Source organism: Microtus ochrogaster, chromosome 10, assembly GCF_000317375.1.
Source record: "Microtus ochrogaster isolate Prairie Vole_2 chromosome 10, MicOch1.0, whole genome shotgun sequence".
Classification (NCBI taxonomy): Eukaryota; Metazoa; Chordata; class Mammalia; order Rodentia; family Cricetidae; genus Microtus; species Microtus ochrogaster.
Window position 1 is genome coordinate 48644165 of NC_022016.1, and position 15187 is coordinate 48659351.

A 15187-nucleotide genomic window follows, 5' to 3' on the forward strand; every position below is an offset into this window, starting at 1 on the left:
CGATCTAAATAAATAAATAAATAAATAAATAAATAAAATTCATGTTATGTATATGAATATTTTGCCTGCATGGATGAACACGCATCACATAGGGCATGCCCAAGAAAGGTATTGGCTCCTCTGGAACTCAATTACGGATGGCTGTAAGCTACCATGTGGGTGCTGGGGACTGCATCTGGCCCTTTCGTTCTCTTAGCCATTGAGCCATCTCTCTTTGGTCTTGGCTACTCAGCCCCCAAGCCCCCGGTTTTGGTTGTTGCGTTTTTGTTTTTTTGTTTTTTAATGAGACAGGGTTTCTCTGAGTAGCCCTGGTTGGCCTCAAACTCGGAGATCCAGTTGCCTCTGCCTCCTGAGTGCTGGGATTAAAGGCATGGTATGTGCCACCACCACTCAGTGGCCTCGGCTATTCTAACAGTATAAAACAGTATAAAAGTATATTGAGATATATAAACTTTGGATCTGGTTAATTTTAGTGTGTAATGTTTTTTTTTATTAACAAACTCTTTATGATAAAGTTTTAATTAAAAAAAAAAAACCACCCAGAGCCTGAGGATGTGGCTTGGGGTGAAGTGCTGGGAAGCATGAGCGTGATGTCCCGGGTTCAGCTCACATAACACATACGTGACATGACTTACTGTGGCTTATTGAGCGCCACGTGCTTGGCTGTGAGCCAACCACATAGCAATTGTGGCAGTAGAAATGACAGTAACAGCTATTGCCAGGTCAAACACTTGGCTCACCTGAGTTCACCAATCCTTTTAATAACCCGAGAGTTAAACATTAACTACTCTTGTCGAACCTACAGATAAGGGAACTGAAGCAGAAACTGTCGAAGGGCACACAGCACAGGGATGAATGGCTGACCCCAGAGCAGCCCGGGCTCTCCCGGTGAGACAGGGATGCAAATACGTTTTGCAAAGCATGAAGCGCAGTTATCACACGTGGGGACACTGGGCTTATCTGTGGGGGATGCTGGGTATCCACCAAGTGCAAGCAGGGAAGAATTAGAGTCACTGCTCGGCTCACCTCCTCTCCCAAGGAACAGAGGGCCTACCTGAAGACGCTGTGGTCTCTGTGATCCCAGGGTCAGTGCTGCAGCTGGGCTCGGCAAAGTCAGGGATGGGGCTGAGGGTAGAGGCGGAGGGGAGGGCCTCCTTGGCAGGACTGTCTGGCTCCTGCACCTCCTCCGGGCACAGGTAGACTTCAATGGGCCCTTGAGTACTCTTTAGATATATCTGCAGGTTCTCCTGGAGGAGGAAGAGAAACCATCTCACGATGCTGAACACAGACCCTAGGGACAGCCAGGATGACCGTTCATTTATACAGGTACATACAGGTAGTGCTACCCACGCAAGCAAGCTCAGCCCCTGAGCCTGGCACTGTCCTCCCTGCCCAGCTGGGAAAGCATTACTGATCCATGGAACCACTTGCAAGTCCCCTTGGAGAGAGGACACCTTGATTGTCCCTTGGGTAAATAGGCCTGCCTTTCAATCCCTGCAGCATCACTTTCGAGGCAGCCAAGAGAGTCCAGGGTCACGTGGCTCCCTCAGGGTGTCACATGGTTGAGCTGTGGACACACGTGCTGCCGCAGGCGGGGAGCCCACTTGAGAAGAGCAGAGAGATGTGGACAGGGATAGAGAGCACTGGACAGATGGGAAAATGGGAACCGTGATTTGAGCCCCCGAATTAAACTTTGTCTCCAATCTCCAAAATCCTGGGCTTGTCACTTGGTCTCCTCATCATAGGCCTAAACAAGTTGGGCTTGGTTTCTCCACCCCATCCCTTCCCACTGGATCCCTACACAGGCCACAGTGAACACATGAACACACATACACACACACACACACACAAAAGTCCCAGGTCTCCACATAGCACTTCGCCTGGCAGGAGCTCTTGTAGTCTCTGAGACTCGGTTTACCTGTTCCCTCCCCCCCCCAGGATGCTCCCTCTGTCCTTTACAAAGATTTTCAGTCAAGAAGTAATAAACCCATTGCCGAGGTCCTGGGCTGAGGGGTGGGGCTTTCATTCCCTCTGCAGTATGGGTTACTTCAAACACTTCACCATTTCTGGGTCCCTCAATATGTGCCACCCCCCGACAGAAGTTGAGCAACACATTCCTCTGTAAAGCATAAAAGCCTAACCGGGGCCCCATCTAGCTCAGCTGGTGGAACACTTGCCTAGCAGGTAAGGCCCTGGTTCCATCCCAGCACTACCTAAACTAGCGTTCTCAGCATGCCTATAATCCCGGTATGGTATTCTGGAAGTGGAGGCAAGAGGATTCAATTTTCAAGATCATCTTTGGTTGCATAGTGAGTTTGCAAGGAATCCTCTCAAAGATGGGCCAGAGAGCTGAGATTTAGTGTGCTTTAAAAAAAAAAAATGAGAGAGAGGATCTAGTCTGGGGTTGAGGAAGGAAGTGATTCAGCCTTAGCTGAAACCTGAGGATGGCCAGCAGATCCACCAGGGATGAGGAAGTGCATTTGGCCTAGAGGGGACAGCGTGTGCAAAGGTCCTGAACCAAGGACCGAACTCACTGCAGAGACTGCAGACGGGCTGACTGTGGCAAAGGGCAGGGAGATGAAGGGGGCTCAGAAGAGGGACCAGGAGGAGTCCTTTGGGCTCAGAGCACCAAAGGCTTTAGAGGGAGTATTACGGTTTTGGTTTGGAGTTGGAGACGCAGCCCAGTGGTGAAGAGCACTGGCTGTTCTTCTAGAGTTCAATTCCCAGAACCCACACAGTGGCTCACAACCATCTAATATAGGATCCAATTCCCTCTTCTGTCTGCCGTACAGGCATGCATGCAAAGCAGAACACTCATATACATAAAAATAAATAAATCTTTAACCAGAAAACAAAACTTTTTTTTTCTTTTATAATTTGATCTTATGTCAGGAATGGTGATGTCTGCCTCCAACAGCAGCATTTAGGAGGCAGAGGCAAGAAGAGCATGAATTTGGGGCTAGGCCGGGCAACACAGTGAGTTTAACACCAACCTGACCCACAGAGAGGCCCTGTCTCAAAAAGCCAAGGGTACAGGTAGAGCTCAGTCGTGGAGAATGTTCTAGCACATGCAAGGCACCAAGTTCCACCCTCAGCACTGAAGAAAAACCATTTCATCTTTCACCTTGTGCCTGTGAGAGCATGGTCAGCTTGTAAGTAAGTGTTCTTGGAAGCCCTAATCTGGCTTCTGTGGGGACATAGTGCACGCGCACAGTAACCCCTAAAGAGGGAATGCAAAGAAAAAAAAATCTCTGCCAAACCAGGGAAGTCCCCAGATCCAGAATGGACCAGTGCAGCTGGGCTGGCAGTGCCAGGCAGATTCTACAGAGCTATCCAGGGACTTCCTACCCTGTCCTCCACCCAATGTTTCTCTTCTCACCTCTGCCCTGTCCGGTACTTCCAGCCTTGTCTGTGGAGGGGCCTTGACTGCTATCACCGTCTGCTCCTTGAAGTTGCCCACAGCACGAATGTCCTGGTAGGTCACATAGGCCAGTGTAGGGGCAGGAAAGTTAAGAAAAGCGAACACCTTGTCAAAAACGCACAATCCGCCCAGCCTGCCGGGAAGCTTTTATCTTCTCTCCCAAGCCTCCGAATACCAATCACCTCCTGACACGACACACCGTTCAGAAAGACTGCAAGTGACCATAACCTGTTCTTTGACAACCACAAGCGACCTTCCATCCAGAAGGAGAGAAAACAGGCATCTAGTGTGGAAGACTGCAACCACAGAAAACCGGATCAGCCTAGATGCCCGTCAACAGACGAACAGATCCTGACAATACGGTACAGACGCAACAGAATAAAGGAAAAGGAAAATAGGAAATGTAGGAAAACAGTACATGAAGCCCCGTAATCCAAACTTGGAAAGACAACACTGGCCAGGCAGTGGTGGTGCACGCCTGTAATCCAGCAATTGGGAGGCAGAGGCGGAGGCAAGTGGGTCTCTGTGAATATTAGGCCAGCCTGGTTTACAGAGCGAGTTCTAGGATCCAGAGTTACAGAGAAACCCTATCTCGACAAAAAGAAAAGAAAAGAGAATAAAAGCAAGAAAATAGAAACTGGGGTGCAGTTCAGTTGGTTAACTGCTTACTTAGCATACATGAAGCCCTGGGTTTGAACCCCAGGACCACATAAATTGGGCACAGTGGTTAACACCTTTAACCCAACACAAAACAAAACCTAAGGGCTGGTGAGATGCCTCAGAGTAAGGACGCTTGCCCTCAAGCACGGCAATTTGATCTTTGGGACCTCCCTGGTAGGAAGAAAGAACCAACTCCCACTAGCTAACTGTCCTGATCTCCACACATGTGACACCCCCCCCCAAATACATGAAATTTAAAAAAGAAAAAGTGTAAAAACTAAACAGAAAATCATAAGGGAAATCTAGACTGGATCCAAACACCCATTCTAGCCCTTATCAACACGGTACAGTGGGTATCAGGCATGGCACCTAAATCTCTGTGGTAACATCTCACAAAAGAAAAAGCAAAACAGGCTGGAGAGATGGTTAAGAGCATTGGCGGTTCTTCCAGAGATCCCGAGTTCAATTCCCAGCAACCACATGGTGGCTCACAACCATCTGTAGTGGGATCTGATGCCTACTTCTGGCATAATAAAGTTGTTCATGCAGATTGAGCACTCATATATATAAAATAAGTAAATCTTTTTTTAAAAAAAAAAAAGAAAACAAAAACAAACCTCAAATTTTCCTACTTGAGGGAGACATAGACATAAGAGTCCCCCAGAGGGGGCTAGCCCCTATAAGGAGGTAAGAAAGCAACTGAGTGTGGAAGTCAACAGCCAGCTGCCCTGCCCCCTCCCCCATGTCCCCGCAGGAAGGATATTTCTTGTTGGCATTATCTTCGGTCAGATGCTTGAAGCTCTGCGTGCAACTCTGAATGAGCTGGTCCAAGGCCTGCTCCGCGTTCATCAGCTCCTTCAGCTCCTGCCCCAGCTGCTGCTGCTTTGCAGGTCGGGTGGGGTCTTCAAATATTCCCCTGCCTCTGGGAACAGAGCCGCCCCCATTGTCGGTGTGAGTCCATATTCGCGGTCCCTACCATCAGGGCTGCCCTGCACAACTGCATGAGGGAGCTAGGGAAACCCCAAGCGAGAGCAAGTCTCCAGTGGTGCCCCGTGCCATGCCGTGCAAATCGGTGGTGATGCCTAGCTCTCTGGGAACTGAAGTTTAGCGGTAGGTTAGCGATAAGCAGCCTGAGCCCCACGGTCTACCTGTAGGCCCCAGCCTCCACCAGATGGAAGGGAACTATTGACTTTAGCCCTGGCTCGGCTCCTGGGTTTCCTTTAGGGTTCACGCCAGGGTTCTTTCAGACCTTGTAGTTGTGAAGAGGAGTCTGACCCACACCTGTGCAGCTCCCAGGGGGCTTTCCAAAGAGGGGAGATCCTAGGGACCCGGGACACAGGAGCTGGGGTGTTCTCAGGCCTTTACAACCCCTAGAACTCCACTCTTTTTTTTGCTCTTTCTACTGTATTATTCCAGCATTTAACACCTGTCCTGCCCCACTCAAACACACTGGCCAAGCCCCTCCCATTGGTTGGCTTCGGCCACCTACCACCACCACCCTGTACTTGGGAGGATTGCCTGTTGCTGGGGAGGGCACTCCAAAACTCACACCTATTGGCTACGGCTCCAGGTCCCGCCCCCAACACGTGCACCCATTGGATGGTGCCACGGCCCTGGCCCAGGCACTCACACCCACTGGATGTTGTTTTTGGACTTCTTGCGGATGAGTTGGATGCCCTCCAACACATTGGTGATGTCATAGATGCGCCGCTTCTGCACTTCCAGCACTTCGGCTGCCCAGTTTAGGTCCAGGACCCCATCCTCGGACTCGCTCAGGAGGTAAATGAATTTCTTGGTGAGCAGCCCCAGCGAGGTGTCATAGCGTGTCTTCTCCCCAGGAGACTTGGGGGCTGAGGAAGAAGATGTCTCACTCACACACTGCTCCGGGGGGAGCCAGCCTGGGTTCTCTCCAAGAATTCAGCTCCATTAAGCAACACTTTCTACCAGCCTTCACGGAGAACTGTCCAGCGTGCACAGCACGCAGGCAGGGGGTTCTGCACTGTGACCCAGACCTGTAACCTCGGAGGAAAGAGACTTGCTCCAAGTCTCACCGCCAGGGGGCGCTGCAGAGACAGGAAGCCTAGTGTCGCGACTCCGGGTTCACCTTTCCACCAGAGCTCAGAGCAGACAAACAGCAACACTCCAACAACTTTGTACTGTTGGGAGGGTCACTGTTCTGGGCATTTACCTTAAGCGATTGCCCTACAAGGTTGTGCAGAAGCACAGATTTTTACTACGTAATTTGTTTGTTTCACTCAGCAAGTGGCAAACTAGTATTCAAATGCGGGCAGTTTGGCTCCAGCCTTTCTCCTAAACCATCCTCTCCTGCCAATTATACCAGGAATTCGGAATTATGGTCGGGACGGAAGGGCAAGCCTGGATTTGAGAACATTTTTATAGATCCACATTCGCCTTGCCTTTCCATGTGTAGCCCAATAATTATCCGAGGGGAATCATCTAACATCAAACATCAAATGGACCAGGTTCGTGGAAAAGATCCCTTTCTCAATGAGGCTGTGATGTTGCAATACCACATCTCAGCTGCAGCGAATTAAACCACAAAGGAACTTTTGCAATCAAATGACTTTAAGTCACATAGAAGTTGGTGGCCAAACTCATCATGGGAACCAAGTTTTAGTCACAAATCCCTCTAGAAGGGGACTTGAGAATCCCTTAACACGCAGAGGCCAAGCATTTGGCACGCATGTTGATTAGTCCAGTCTTGCATCCATGGCAGACATTAATAGTCGATCTGTGTCTTAGCTGTAGTTCTACTGGGTGAGCTTTGGAATCCATCAGTCTTGGGTCTAGGTAACCTCTCTAATCAGCCAGCTGAAGATAAACTTTCTTCTCATCCTTATCTAGCTGTGTCTCATCTACACAAGCTAACAAGGGTTCACAGAAAAGGGTGAACCAGTCAAGGCACATGGGGGCCCTTACCTGAACCCCCAGTTCCTGACCTTCATGCTCTCACTGAATCTCTGGGGAAATTCATACACCTCCTGGACACACTGGTTTTAATTCCCAGTTTAACCAGAATACTGACTGGAAATCTCAGCTGTAGGACTTCTTTCCAGCTTAGCTTTAGGAAGGCTCTAGCCAGACAGCCCCAAGATCGTCAGGTGGCACAGGCGAGATTATTCCAAGCTTCAGCTCCCTTTCATCAATCAGGGCTGTCTGCATGTGAGAGACAGACCCTGGTGAGCCGCTGACACCCTCCACCCCCCCGCTCCGAGCTCTCTTTCAGAAAAAGTCAGATTGACCCATCTATGAAAACTTAAAAAAATATTAAGCTCCCAAATCAACACTTGCGATGGTGGTTAGCTCTGGGGAGCGGGTGCCTGATGGATAAGAAACGGCGTGAGCTAGTCCGGTTTCCACGGACTAGCTGTGTGACCTTGGCCAAGTCCTGAGCTCTTCCGAGCTACCTCATGAGTCAGTGGGGCACAATCCTACCCACTGGACATAATCAAGTGTGAGAATACACCAGAAACCTTGGGAAAGGAAACAGTCTGAAACAGACCCCTGGGCTGGCGACTTGGGTAGAGCTGTTGCCTCCTGACCTGTGCCACCCTGCCGTAGGTGCCCACCAGAAACTCTTACTTTTGGGACTTGGCAAACCATCCACTCGGATGCACTTCCCCTTGGGAGTCCGGAATTCAGGCACTGCAGGCCTCCCAATGCCCTCCAGGTCCAGCTTCCTCTTGGCCTTTGACAGACAGGAGAGAGGGGAAGAGGAAGAGTTAGAGAATTGGGTCTTCCTTAGCTTGTTCCCTGAACTGCAGCCAGGGCAAGGAGCCCACCGGCAGCCTCTTCCTGTGTGTTTGCCATCAGCCCTTGGTACAGCGCAGCTGACTGAACCTGGGGAGGAAATGTCAGTGCCCAGTGAAGCGAGTGCCATGTTTTCTGAGGGGCAATTAAATTCCCATCTCTGTGGATCAGCCCCTGGAGGCATCTACCCAATGAAACACACACACACAACGCACACTTGAAGGAAGAAGTGGGCGGGACCTAAACCACAGCAGGCTGAAGACCTGCCCCTTTCAGAAGCAGCTGGCCCAGACAGACCTGGTGCCCATCACAGCCCCACAGCTGGCCCTTATCAGGGTGGGACCAGCATCCGCCCAGGCCCAGGGGACTTCCTGGCTCAGTGCCACACCCCAGGGAGGTGCCCACATTGGGAAACAGTGCAAACACTCCCCCTTGCCATTTGGGCTCCAGTTTGAGGGTCCAGGGCCTCCTGAATGGAGGGCTTGTCACTCTCTTTGCCGAGACACAATGAGTCCTTCCCCGGTGTCTTAAGGACAAGCAGCTGAGGCCCTGCTGCCCCTCCCCGTTCCCGCCAAGCTTGGGAAACACCTGCTGGGGAAACCAAACCACAACCCATCTGCTCCTTTCTACCCAGACACCACCCACCACCACCACCACAGGGTTACATTCTAGCTGCATTGCCCGGAAAGGGCCTCTCTGATGGTTAGGGCTGGGCAGGGGTGGGGCAGAGGCACTAGGGCACTGGGACACTGGGCAAAGAGCCAGCTGGAATCTCCAGCACCTTTGAAGGCTCACGGTGTGACCTAAGGTCATGTGCCACCATAGCTAAGAGCCTCAGTTTCCTGCTCCATAAAATGGGCAGAACACAGTGACCCGGAGAACAATGGCAAGGACTTGGAAGTAGCTTCTGTGGCGTTCCCAGGATGAGCTACCCAGTAGGGGCTCAGGAAATGCAGTCTATTCCCCAAACACGATCTCAACATCTTCCTGGACACACCCTCTGGGGCCATTGAGCCTGTTTCCTTCCTTGCTGTCCCCCAGACACCCCCATCCACTTGAGAGGTCTGTTTTAACACTTAGCAGTGAGGTCACGCTCGGTAGGGCTGAGCCTTCTAACTGCTGCTGAGCACAGCTGGCCTGACAGGTGTCGGCGCCCCCCCACTCCTGCCCCCTCCAGGAAGTCTGCCTGGACTGGTGAAAGAGTCCTGCTCACTGCTCCCAGGAGCCAGAATGCCGCTTCTCTTCCCCGCCCCATACCAAGGCTCGGACAGAATCCAAACATTTCCCTGCTTGTTCCCCTGCCGGTGACTCCTGCGTAACCCTCATCAGAGAATGGCCCAGTCAGTCACCCAGTGAGACCTCTGCACAATCCAAACCGAGCTCCAGTGCCTGGCTCTAAGTGAGCCCCCAGCACGGCTAGCGCACATTGCGCGGTCGTTGTAATCAAGGCCAGGTGGGTTCCACGGACTTCGTCTCGATCAAAAACGGTTTGCTCCGACCCCTCCCACCATACACAAGGGCGGGGAAACAAGAGGATTGGTGAAGCCAAGTTCCAGCTCACCCCATCCTCCCAACCCCCCATCAGAAGGTCACTTGCCTCCTGCAAGGCAGGGGGCAGGAGAGAGCCCTGACCAGCTGATCACACTCTCAGTCCTGAAGTGGATCAGCACTGGCAGTCTGTCTTGACGGACAAGTGGATCCAGAGAGGTTAAGTTGCAGAGACGAAAGCAGAGCCAGGGCTTGAACCCGGATCTGTTCCAGATCATCACCTAAGTCACGGCCAGGCTACAAGAGCCGTGCATACACATTCCTCAGGAATGGCTAGAAGGTGGGCTAAGGCCTGGCTGTCACCTGCAGTCATCCATGACGTCACACTGTCTCCTCTCACTACGTCCTACACTACGTCCGACACTCACTGTACCCCCAGGGGACCTAAGTAACAAAGTGTCCCCACTAAGGACGCCAGCCTAAACACCTTTGGGTACTATCATGTGACTGGGTTGAGCCTGCAGAACCAGGTGGCGGCAGAGGACAGGCCTTGGGGTCAGACGGGGTCAAAGTTAGGCTTCTCCCTCTCCCCTTAGTCAGGTGAGCTGACAAGTCAGGTGGCCTTGACCCACCTATAGATTGGGCCAGTCTGCTCCAGCTGAGAGTCAGTAAGTGTACCCTGTCCAGGCCCATGCGGGGCCTCCCGCCACTCAGGCATGGGTAGGGGTGAAGTTCAAGGGTGAACGAAGAGGAGACAGCAGGGGCTAAGGAGAGCAAAGGTCTGTGACCACACCCAGAGGCCAGTGTGGGTCTAATCTGGACCCTCTGAAGCAGCCCCTTTTAAGTCCACCTGCCAAGCCCTTGAGGACAGAACACACCCCTTGCTCAGGCAGCCCTAGAGGAACAGAGGAGCCTGTAGGGCAACCAAGTAATCAGACCAGAGAGGGAAGTGACTTGTTCAAGGTCACACAGCAGGGACCTGGGTCTCCTTTCCAACCTAGTCAAGCACTGGGGTGAGAACAAATTTAGGGTTCGCTTAGCTGTCGGCTCCAAAGCCTGGGACTTGCCACCCTGTCCCTGAGCCTATCTGTCATATTCTGGCCTGGTGTCAGTAGAGTGTACACACACACACACACACACACACACACACATACACACACACACACGTACACACGCATACACACGCACACAGTCCAAGCTATTGGAGAGGCTGAGGCAGGAGCCTGTTTATCTTAAAGCAGGGTATCACTATGCAGCCCTGGCTGTCCTAAACCAGGCTGATCTCAAACTCACAGAGATCCACCTGCTTCTGCCTGTGGAGTCCTGGAATCAAAGACCTAAATAAGCCACCATGACCAGCTGGATCTGGAATTTTCAACAATCTTTCTGCCTCAGTTTCCCCAGTGTTTAGGACTATGGGAGTGTGTGTTTACTCAGCCTAGCTGGATCATTTGAGCCTAGGCATTCAGGACCAGCCTGGCAATAGTGAGACCCTATCCCAACAATAACAACAACAACAAGAGTCAGGCATGGTGGCGCATGCCTTTAATCCCAGCATTTAGGAGGTAGAAGCTGGCAGATCTCTGAGTTCGAGGCCAGCCGAGTCTACAGAATGAGTTCCAGGACAGTAATGTGGACAGAACAGACAAATTAAGAGGCAAAGAAGAACACCAGAGAGCCCCCACTGTCCTCACAGAAGCCAGTTTGTAGGGCTACCAGAGGTGAGACCCCACAAAGGGGTGACCCTCGGCCTTTTCTAGAGGACAGCAAGAACAGTGGCCTAGAAGCAAGGAGCCCTGGGTCCTGGCCTTACTTCTGCAACCCAGCTTGGTTACCATCCCTTTAAAGGCCACCTCCCCAACAAATCTTGCTCAGCCCACACTTTGCAGCCACAAAGCAGAAGGCCACACCCAAGGTTGGGTTTGGAGCAGCTCCAGGTCACACCCTTGTAAAATGAGTAAGCAGGGGGTTAGGCCTGCCCACAGGGCACTGGGGCCCCAGCATCTGGGGATGGACCAGAGATGGGCTCTGGGCCTGGCAAGCCTTTACTGAGTCTGATGCAAGGACACCCCACTCCTTGGCTTGTAATGTGGGCAAGTGACTTCACCTCTGCTCGCTTTCCTTACCTGCAGAGTGCCTCATCCCAAGCATCTTAACCAGGATAACTGGTGAAGAGTGCCAAGCAGTACCTGGCATGCAAGAGCGGCTCTGGCTAAGATCCCTGAGCCCGCCCTGGGAGGGTAGAACAAGACAGATGCAAAGTTGGTGGGGAAGGCCCAAAGCAGCTCAAAACCCCAGCTGTTACTGACACTCTACATCCAAAAGCAGGTGGTCAAAGGAGAGACTAGCCTGCCACCGAGTCCCCTTTCCTGGGGCCACCTAGCTCCAAGACTGCATAGAGAGAGCTCACTTGTGGGTCAGATCACCAGACCCATCTCCCTGTATGACCTCTGACCCTCAGTTTTCCACCTCTACGACACAAAGCTTCTTCTTCAATCTGCTTTATAACCTACACAGATAAATGCATTGGGCCAGAAAGTGCTGAACATCAGACAAGGCAAGAGTTATCCTCATCATCTTGACCTGTAAAACAGGGATGACAGCACAGCCCAGACACTTCCTGCACTCACAGGAAAGGGATCTGGGAAGGGAAAACACAGCTTGGCTCCAAAGGCACTGCCTTGTAGCCAGAGAGCTCCCAAGATTACTGAGCCCTGAGTTCGTCCTGGGAAGGCAGGACAGACAGATGCACAGGTCACCCAGCAGGCCCAGGGGACATGGGGTGTTCTTATCCCCGTCCCTAGACTTATCACACACTACAAATATCATCACCCCTCCGTGGCACCTGCTTCCAAAACCTGAGCTGGAAGAGACAGAGGAGACAAGCCAGGGAAGGTGCATTTTCTAGAAGAGGAAACATCGGCTGGCAAGGTGGCTCAGTGGGTAGAGGAGCTTGCCACCAAGCTCCCCAGCTTGAGTTTGAACCCCAGGACCCACTCAGAAGTATAAAAAAAAAAAAAAACCGACTCTGAAAGCTGTCCTCTGACCTCCACACACAATGTGGTACAAAGAGCACCCTCCCCCACAGGGATGTAAGCTTAAAACTTTGGAAAGAGGAGACAGAGGCCCTGACTTATCCAAATATACAGTGGGGACCAGCAGCTGAAAGGAAGCTCTCCAACCCTCGCTCCAACCCCCCAGGCCTTCTCCCACTCCACCTCCACTGTAAGGTTGCTCCTACTCCTATCGCGGGCGCCCTGTGCTACCGCCCAAAGCCACCACACCGGGCCTCCTTGACAACAGATCCGCAGGTCTGAGGAGGACACAGTCCAAGCGAACAGGAACTCCGACAGACTGACTCCATTTGCATCTGCTACTGGCTATTTCGGAGGATGACCAGGCCGTGGGGAGGACCTGAGGACAACACTTGAGAAGGAGCTGGCTAGACCACTTTGTCCATACCAGGCCGGCCCAGAGACCTGTGAGACTTACTCTCCTGTCAAACCAGGAAATCCCGCAGGCCAAGCCCCTGGCCTGACATAGCAGGTGCTGGTTTCTGGCATAAACAACGAAGAAATGAATGAGTTTTAGCAATGTCTATGCCTTGTGGACTCTCAAGGTCACACTGGCTCCGTGGACACTGGGCTGGGTCTCCAGGCTACAGTCCAGTGCCCATCACACTCCACAACAGCAGGTGAGATTATTTCACGCAGTAGGAAAACACTGCCAGTCGCACTTCCCCACCTCAACCAGCTGTACTCAAAGTGAGCCCCAGGCGCCCTCCTTCCTTTTCCCCACCCAGACACACATATGGGAAGCACCGGGGGGTCCCCAGCATTACCGGCAGCCGGCCTGCGGGCACACATCGCACAATCTGGCCCTCGGGTCCGTGGGGAGTGGCGTCGAGGCAGGTGCCCAGAGCCGCAGTGGAAGGCACCGTCTGCGTGCAAAGCGAAGTGTAGTAGGTGGTGGTGGTGGCCGGACAGAGCTGGGGGCTGCTGAGACCTGGAGGCCACAGCTCGGTGGGGTTCAACGCGGGCAAGCTCTTTGTGGGTTGCGCGGCTGTGGCCGGAGCCAGGGTCCGCGGCGCGCGCAGCATGGCGAGTGCGGCGCCCCCTACCCACCCGGGTCTGGCGCGCGCGCGGGGCACCTGCGGGCTTTGCAGCCGGCTGCGCCGCGGACGCCGGGAGCAGCCGCCAATGGACGCCCGCGGGGCAAGGCCGGACCCTCCCCTCCTGGCCCGCCGCCCAGCGCTGCCGAGCTCGGAGATCACCGCTCGGAGATCGCGTGGCGAGGGTGACACTGTCAGGGGCTGGCCCGGCCTGCGCCCCGAATGTCTGGGCACCCGGGATCGCACCGGCGCGGGAAAGCGTCCCGGGAATCCCACGGACTCCGCGGACACGCGTGTGCTCTGACCCGCGAGGGGTGTCCTGCACGCCCTGCTGAGCTCTCCGCTTGCCCTCTAGTTCCCGGCCCTTGGTCGGCCTCCTTTTTTTTCCCTTTCTTTCTTTTTCTTCCTTTCTTTTTTTTTTTTTCTTTTTCTTTTTTTAGCGCCAAACTACGTGCCGCCAAATTCGGATCTCCCGCGGAAAATGCCGCGCTTCGATTGGCTGCTACAACACATTCAGGCTCCACCCACCCACCCGCCCCCGGAAAGGCGCTGTTTCTCAGTTTAAGAAACAACGATTACAACAGGAGCTTTCTGGTTTAAAGGGGCCGCGACGTCTGTCGACTGCAGCGCCCTCTTGGCTCTAACAGCCAGCGAAACTGAGGCAGGAGGTGCACCTGGGACTCCTAGTATTGCCACAGACAGAACAGCGAATAGCGCAAAGGAATGGGCCCCGGTGCCTTGAAGGCGGGGGCCAAACACTGGAGGGAAGTCAGAGACTGAACCTGAGTCTTGACCCTCAGTGCCTTTTCCTGGCCACAGGAGCTTTTGTTTGTATTGTTGCTTAGCTAGATTATATTCATTTATTAATATATTAATTATGAGTTCGAGACCAGCCTGGTCTACAAGAGCTAGTTCCAGGACAGGCTCCAAAGCCACAGAGAAACCCTGTCTCGAAAAACCAAAAAAAAAAAAAAATCTATATATATTAATTAATATAGCCAATATATCTCCCTTTCTCTTCAAATGAAAGACAGACACCTGTTTCTTTAATTGGCAGAGGGGCAGAAAAGAAAGGGTGGAGTCTCCCTCTTATATTTCTTCAGGAAGAGCTAACTAACATCTATGGAGTGCCTACTGTACCCAGTACAGTACACCAAGATTAGACTATAACCTGTGTTATGTTGTTTAATTTATCCCACCAATTCTGAGCAGGGGAATAGGTAAGACTAGAGAGTCGGAGGGGCGGGGTAATTTGCAGTTTGCCCAGGGTCATTCACAGATTTGCTGACCAGAGTGTTGGCAGTCAAATCTAGGGCAGTCCAGCTTGGGTGTCCTTGTTTGTTCTAGAGAAAGCTCGGCCCGGATTCTCCCAAACTCTGGTGTAGCCCTGGCAGGCACAGCGGGGGCGAGGGTCCAGAGTCTGCCGGTGGGGGTGGAGGGGGGACAGTCATTTTCCCGGAATCCAGCACTCTTACTGGGTTAAACACCTCCAGGTTTCTCCTGAACATTTATTTCACCTCAACAGCCTTCCTTATTCATAACCGTGCCTTGCTGGACATGCACAGCTCACATCTCTCCAGTTGAAGAGGCTGAGAGAGTATTGGATGGCTAGTGACAGGGGCATCAGCAGGTGCTGGCCTATTCAAGGTCAGCTGTGTGGAGGTTTTTTATTTTTGTTTTTGTTTTTAAGTTTGGCATTCAAAGCCCTTCAGAGTGAGTCTCCAGATTAAAACATC

At 52.5% G+C, this 15187-nt stretch overlaps 1 protein-coding gene across 1 annotated transcript in view; it reads right to left on the reverse strand.

The window, feature by feature from the left end:
- Nucleotides 1–13439, reverse strand: part of E2f2 (E2F transcription factor 2) — an 18311-nt gene extending 4872 nt beyond the window's left edge. The window contains exons 1-6 of the mRNA XM_005353023.3: nt 13182–13439; nt 7685–7790; nt 5712–5931; nt 4845–5003; nt 3380–3494; nt 1055–1247 (exon numbers count right to left, since the gene is read on the reverse strand). Coding sequence (XP_005353080.1) covers nt 1055–1247; nt 3380–3494; nt 4845–5003; nt 5712–5931; nt 7685–7790; nt 13182–13439 — 1051 coding nt within the window. The remainder of the gene's footprint in view (nt 1–1054; nt 1248–3379; nt 3495–4844; nt 5004–5711; nt 5932–7684; nt 7791–13181) is intronic.
- Between the last annotated feature and the right edge of the window lie 1748 nt (nt 13440–15187).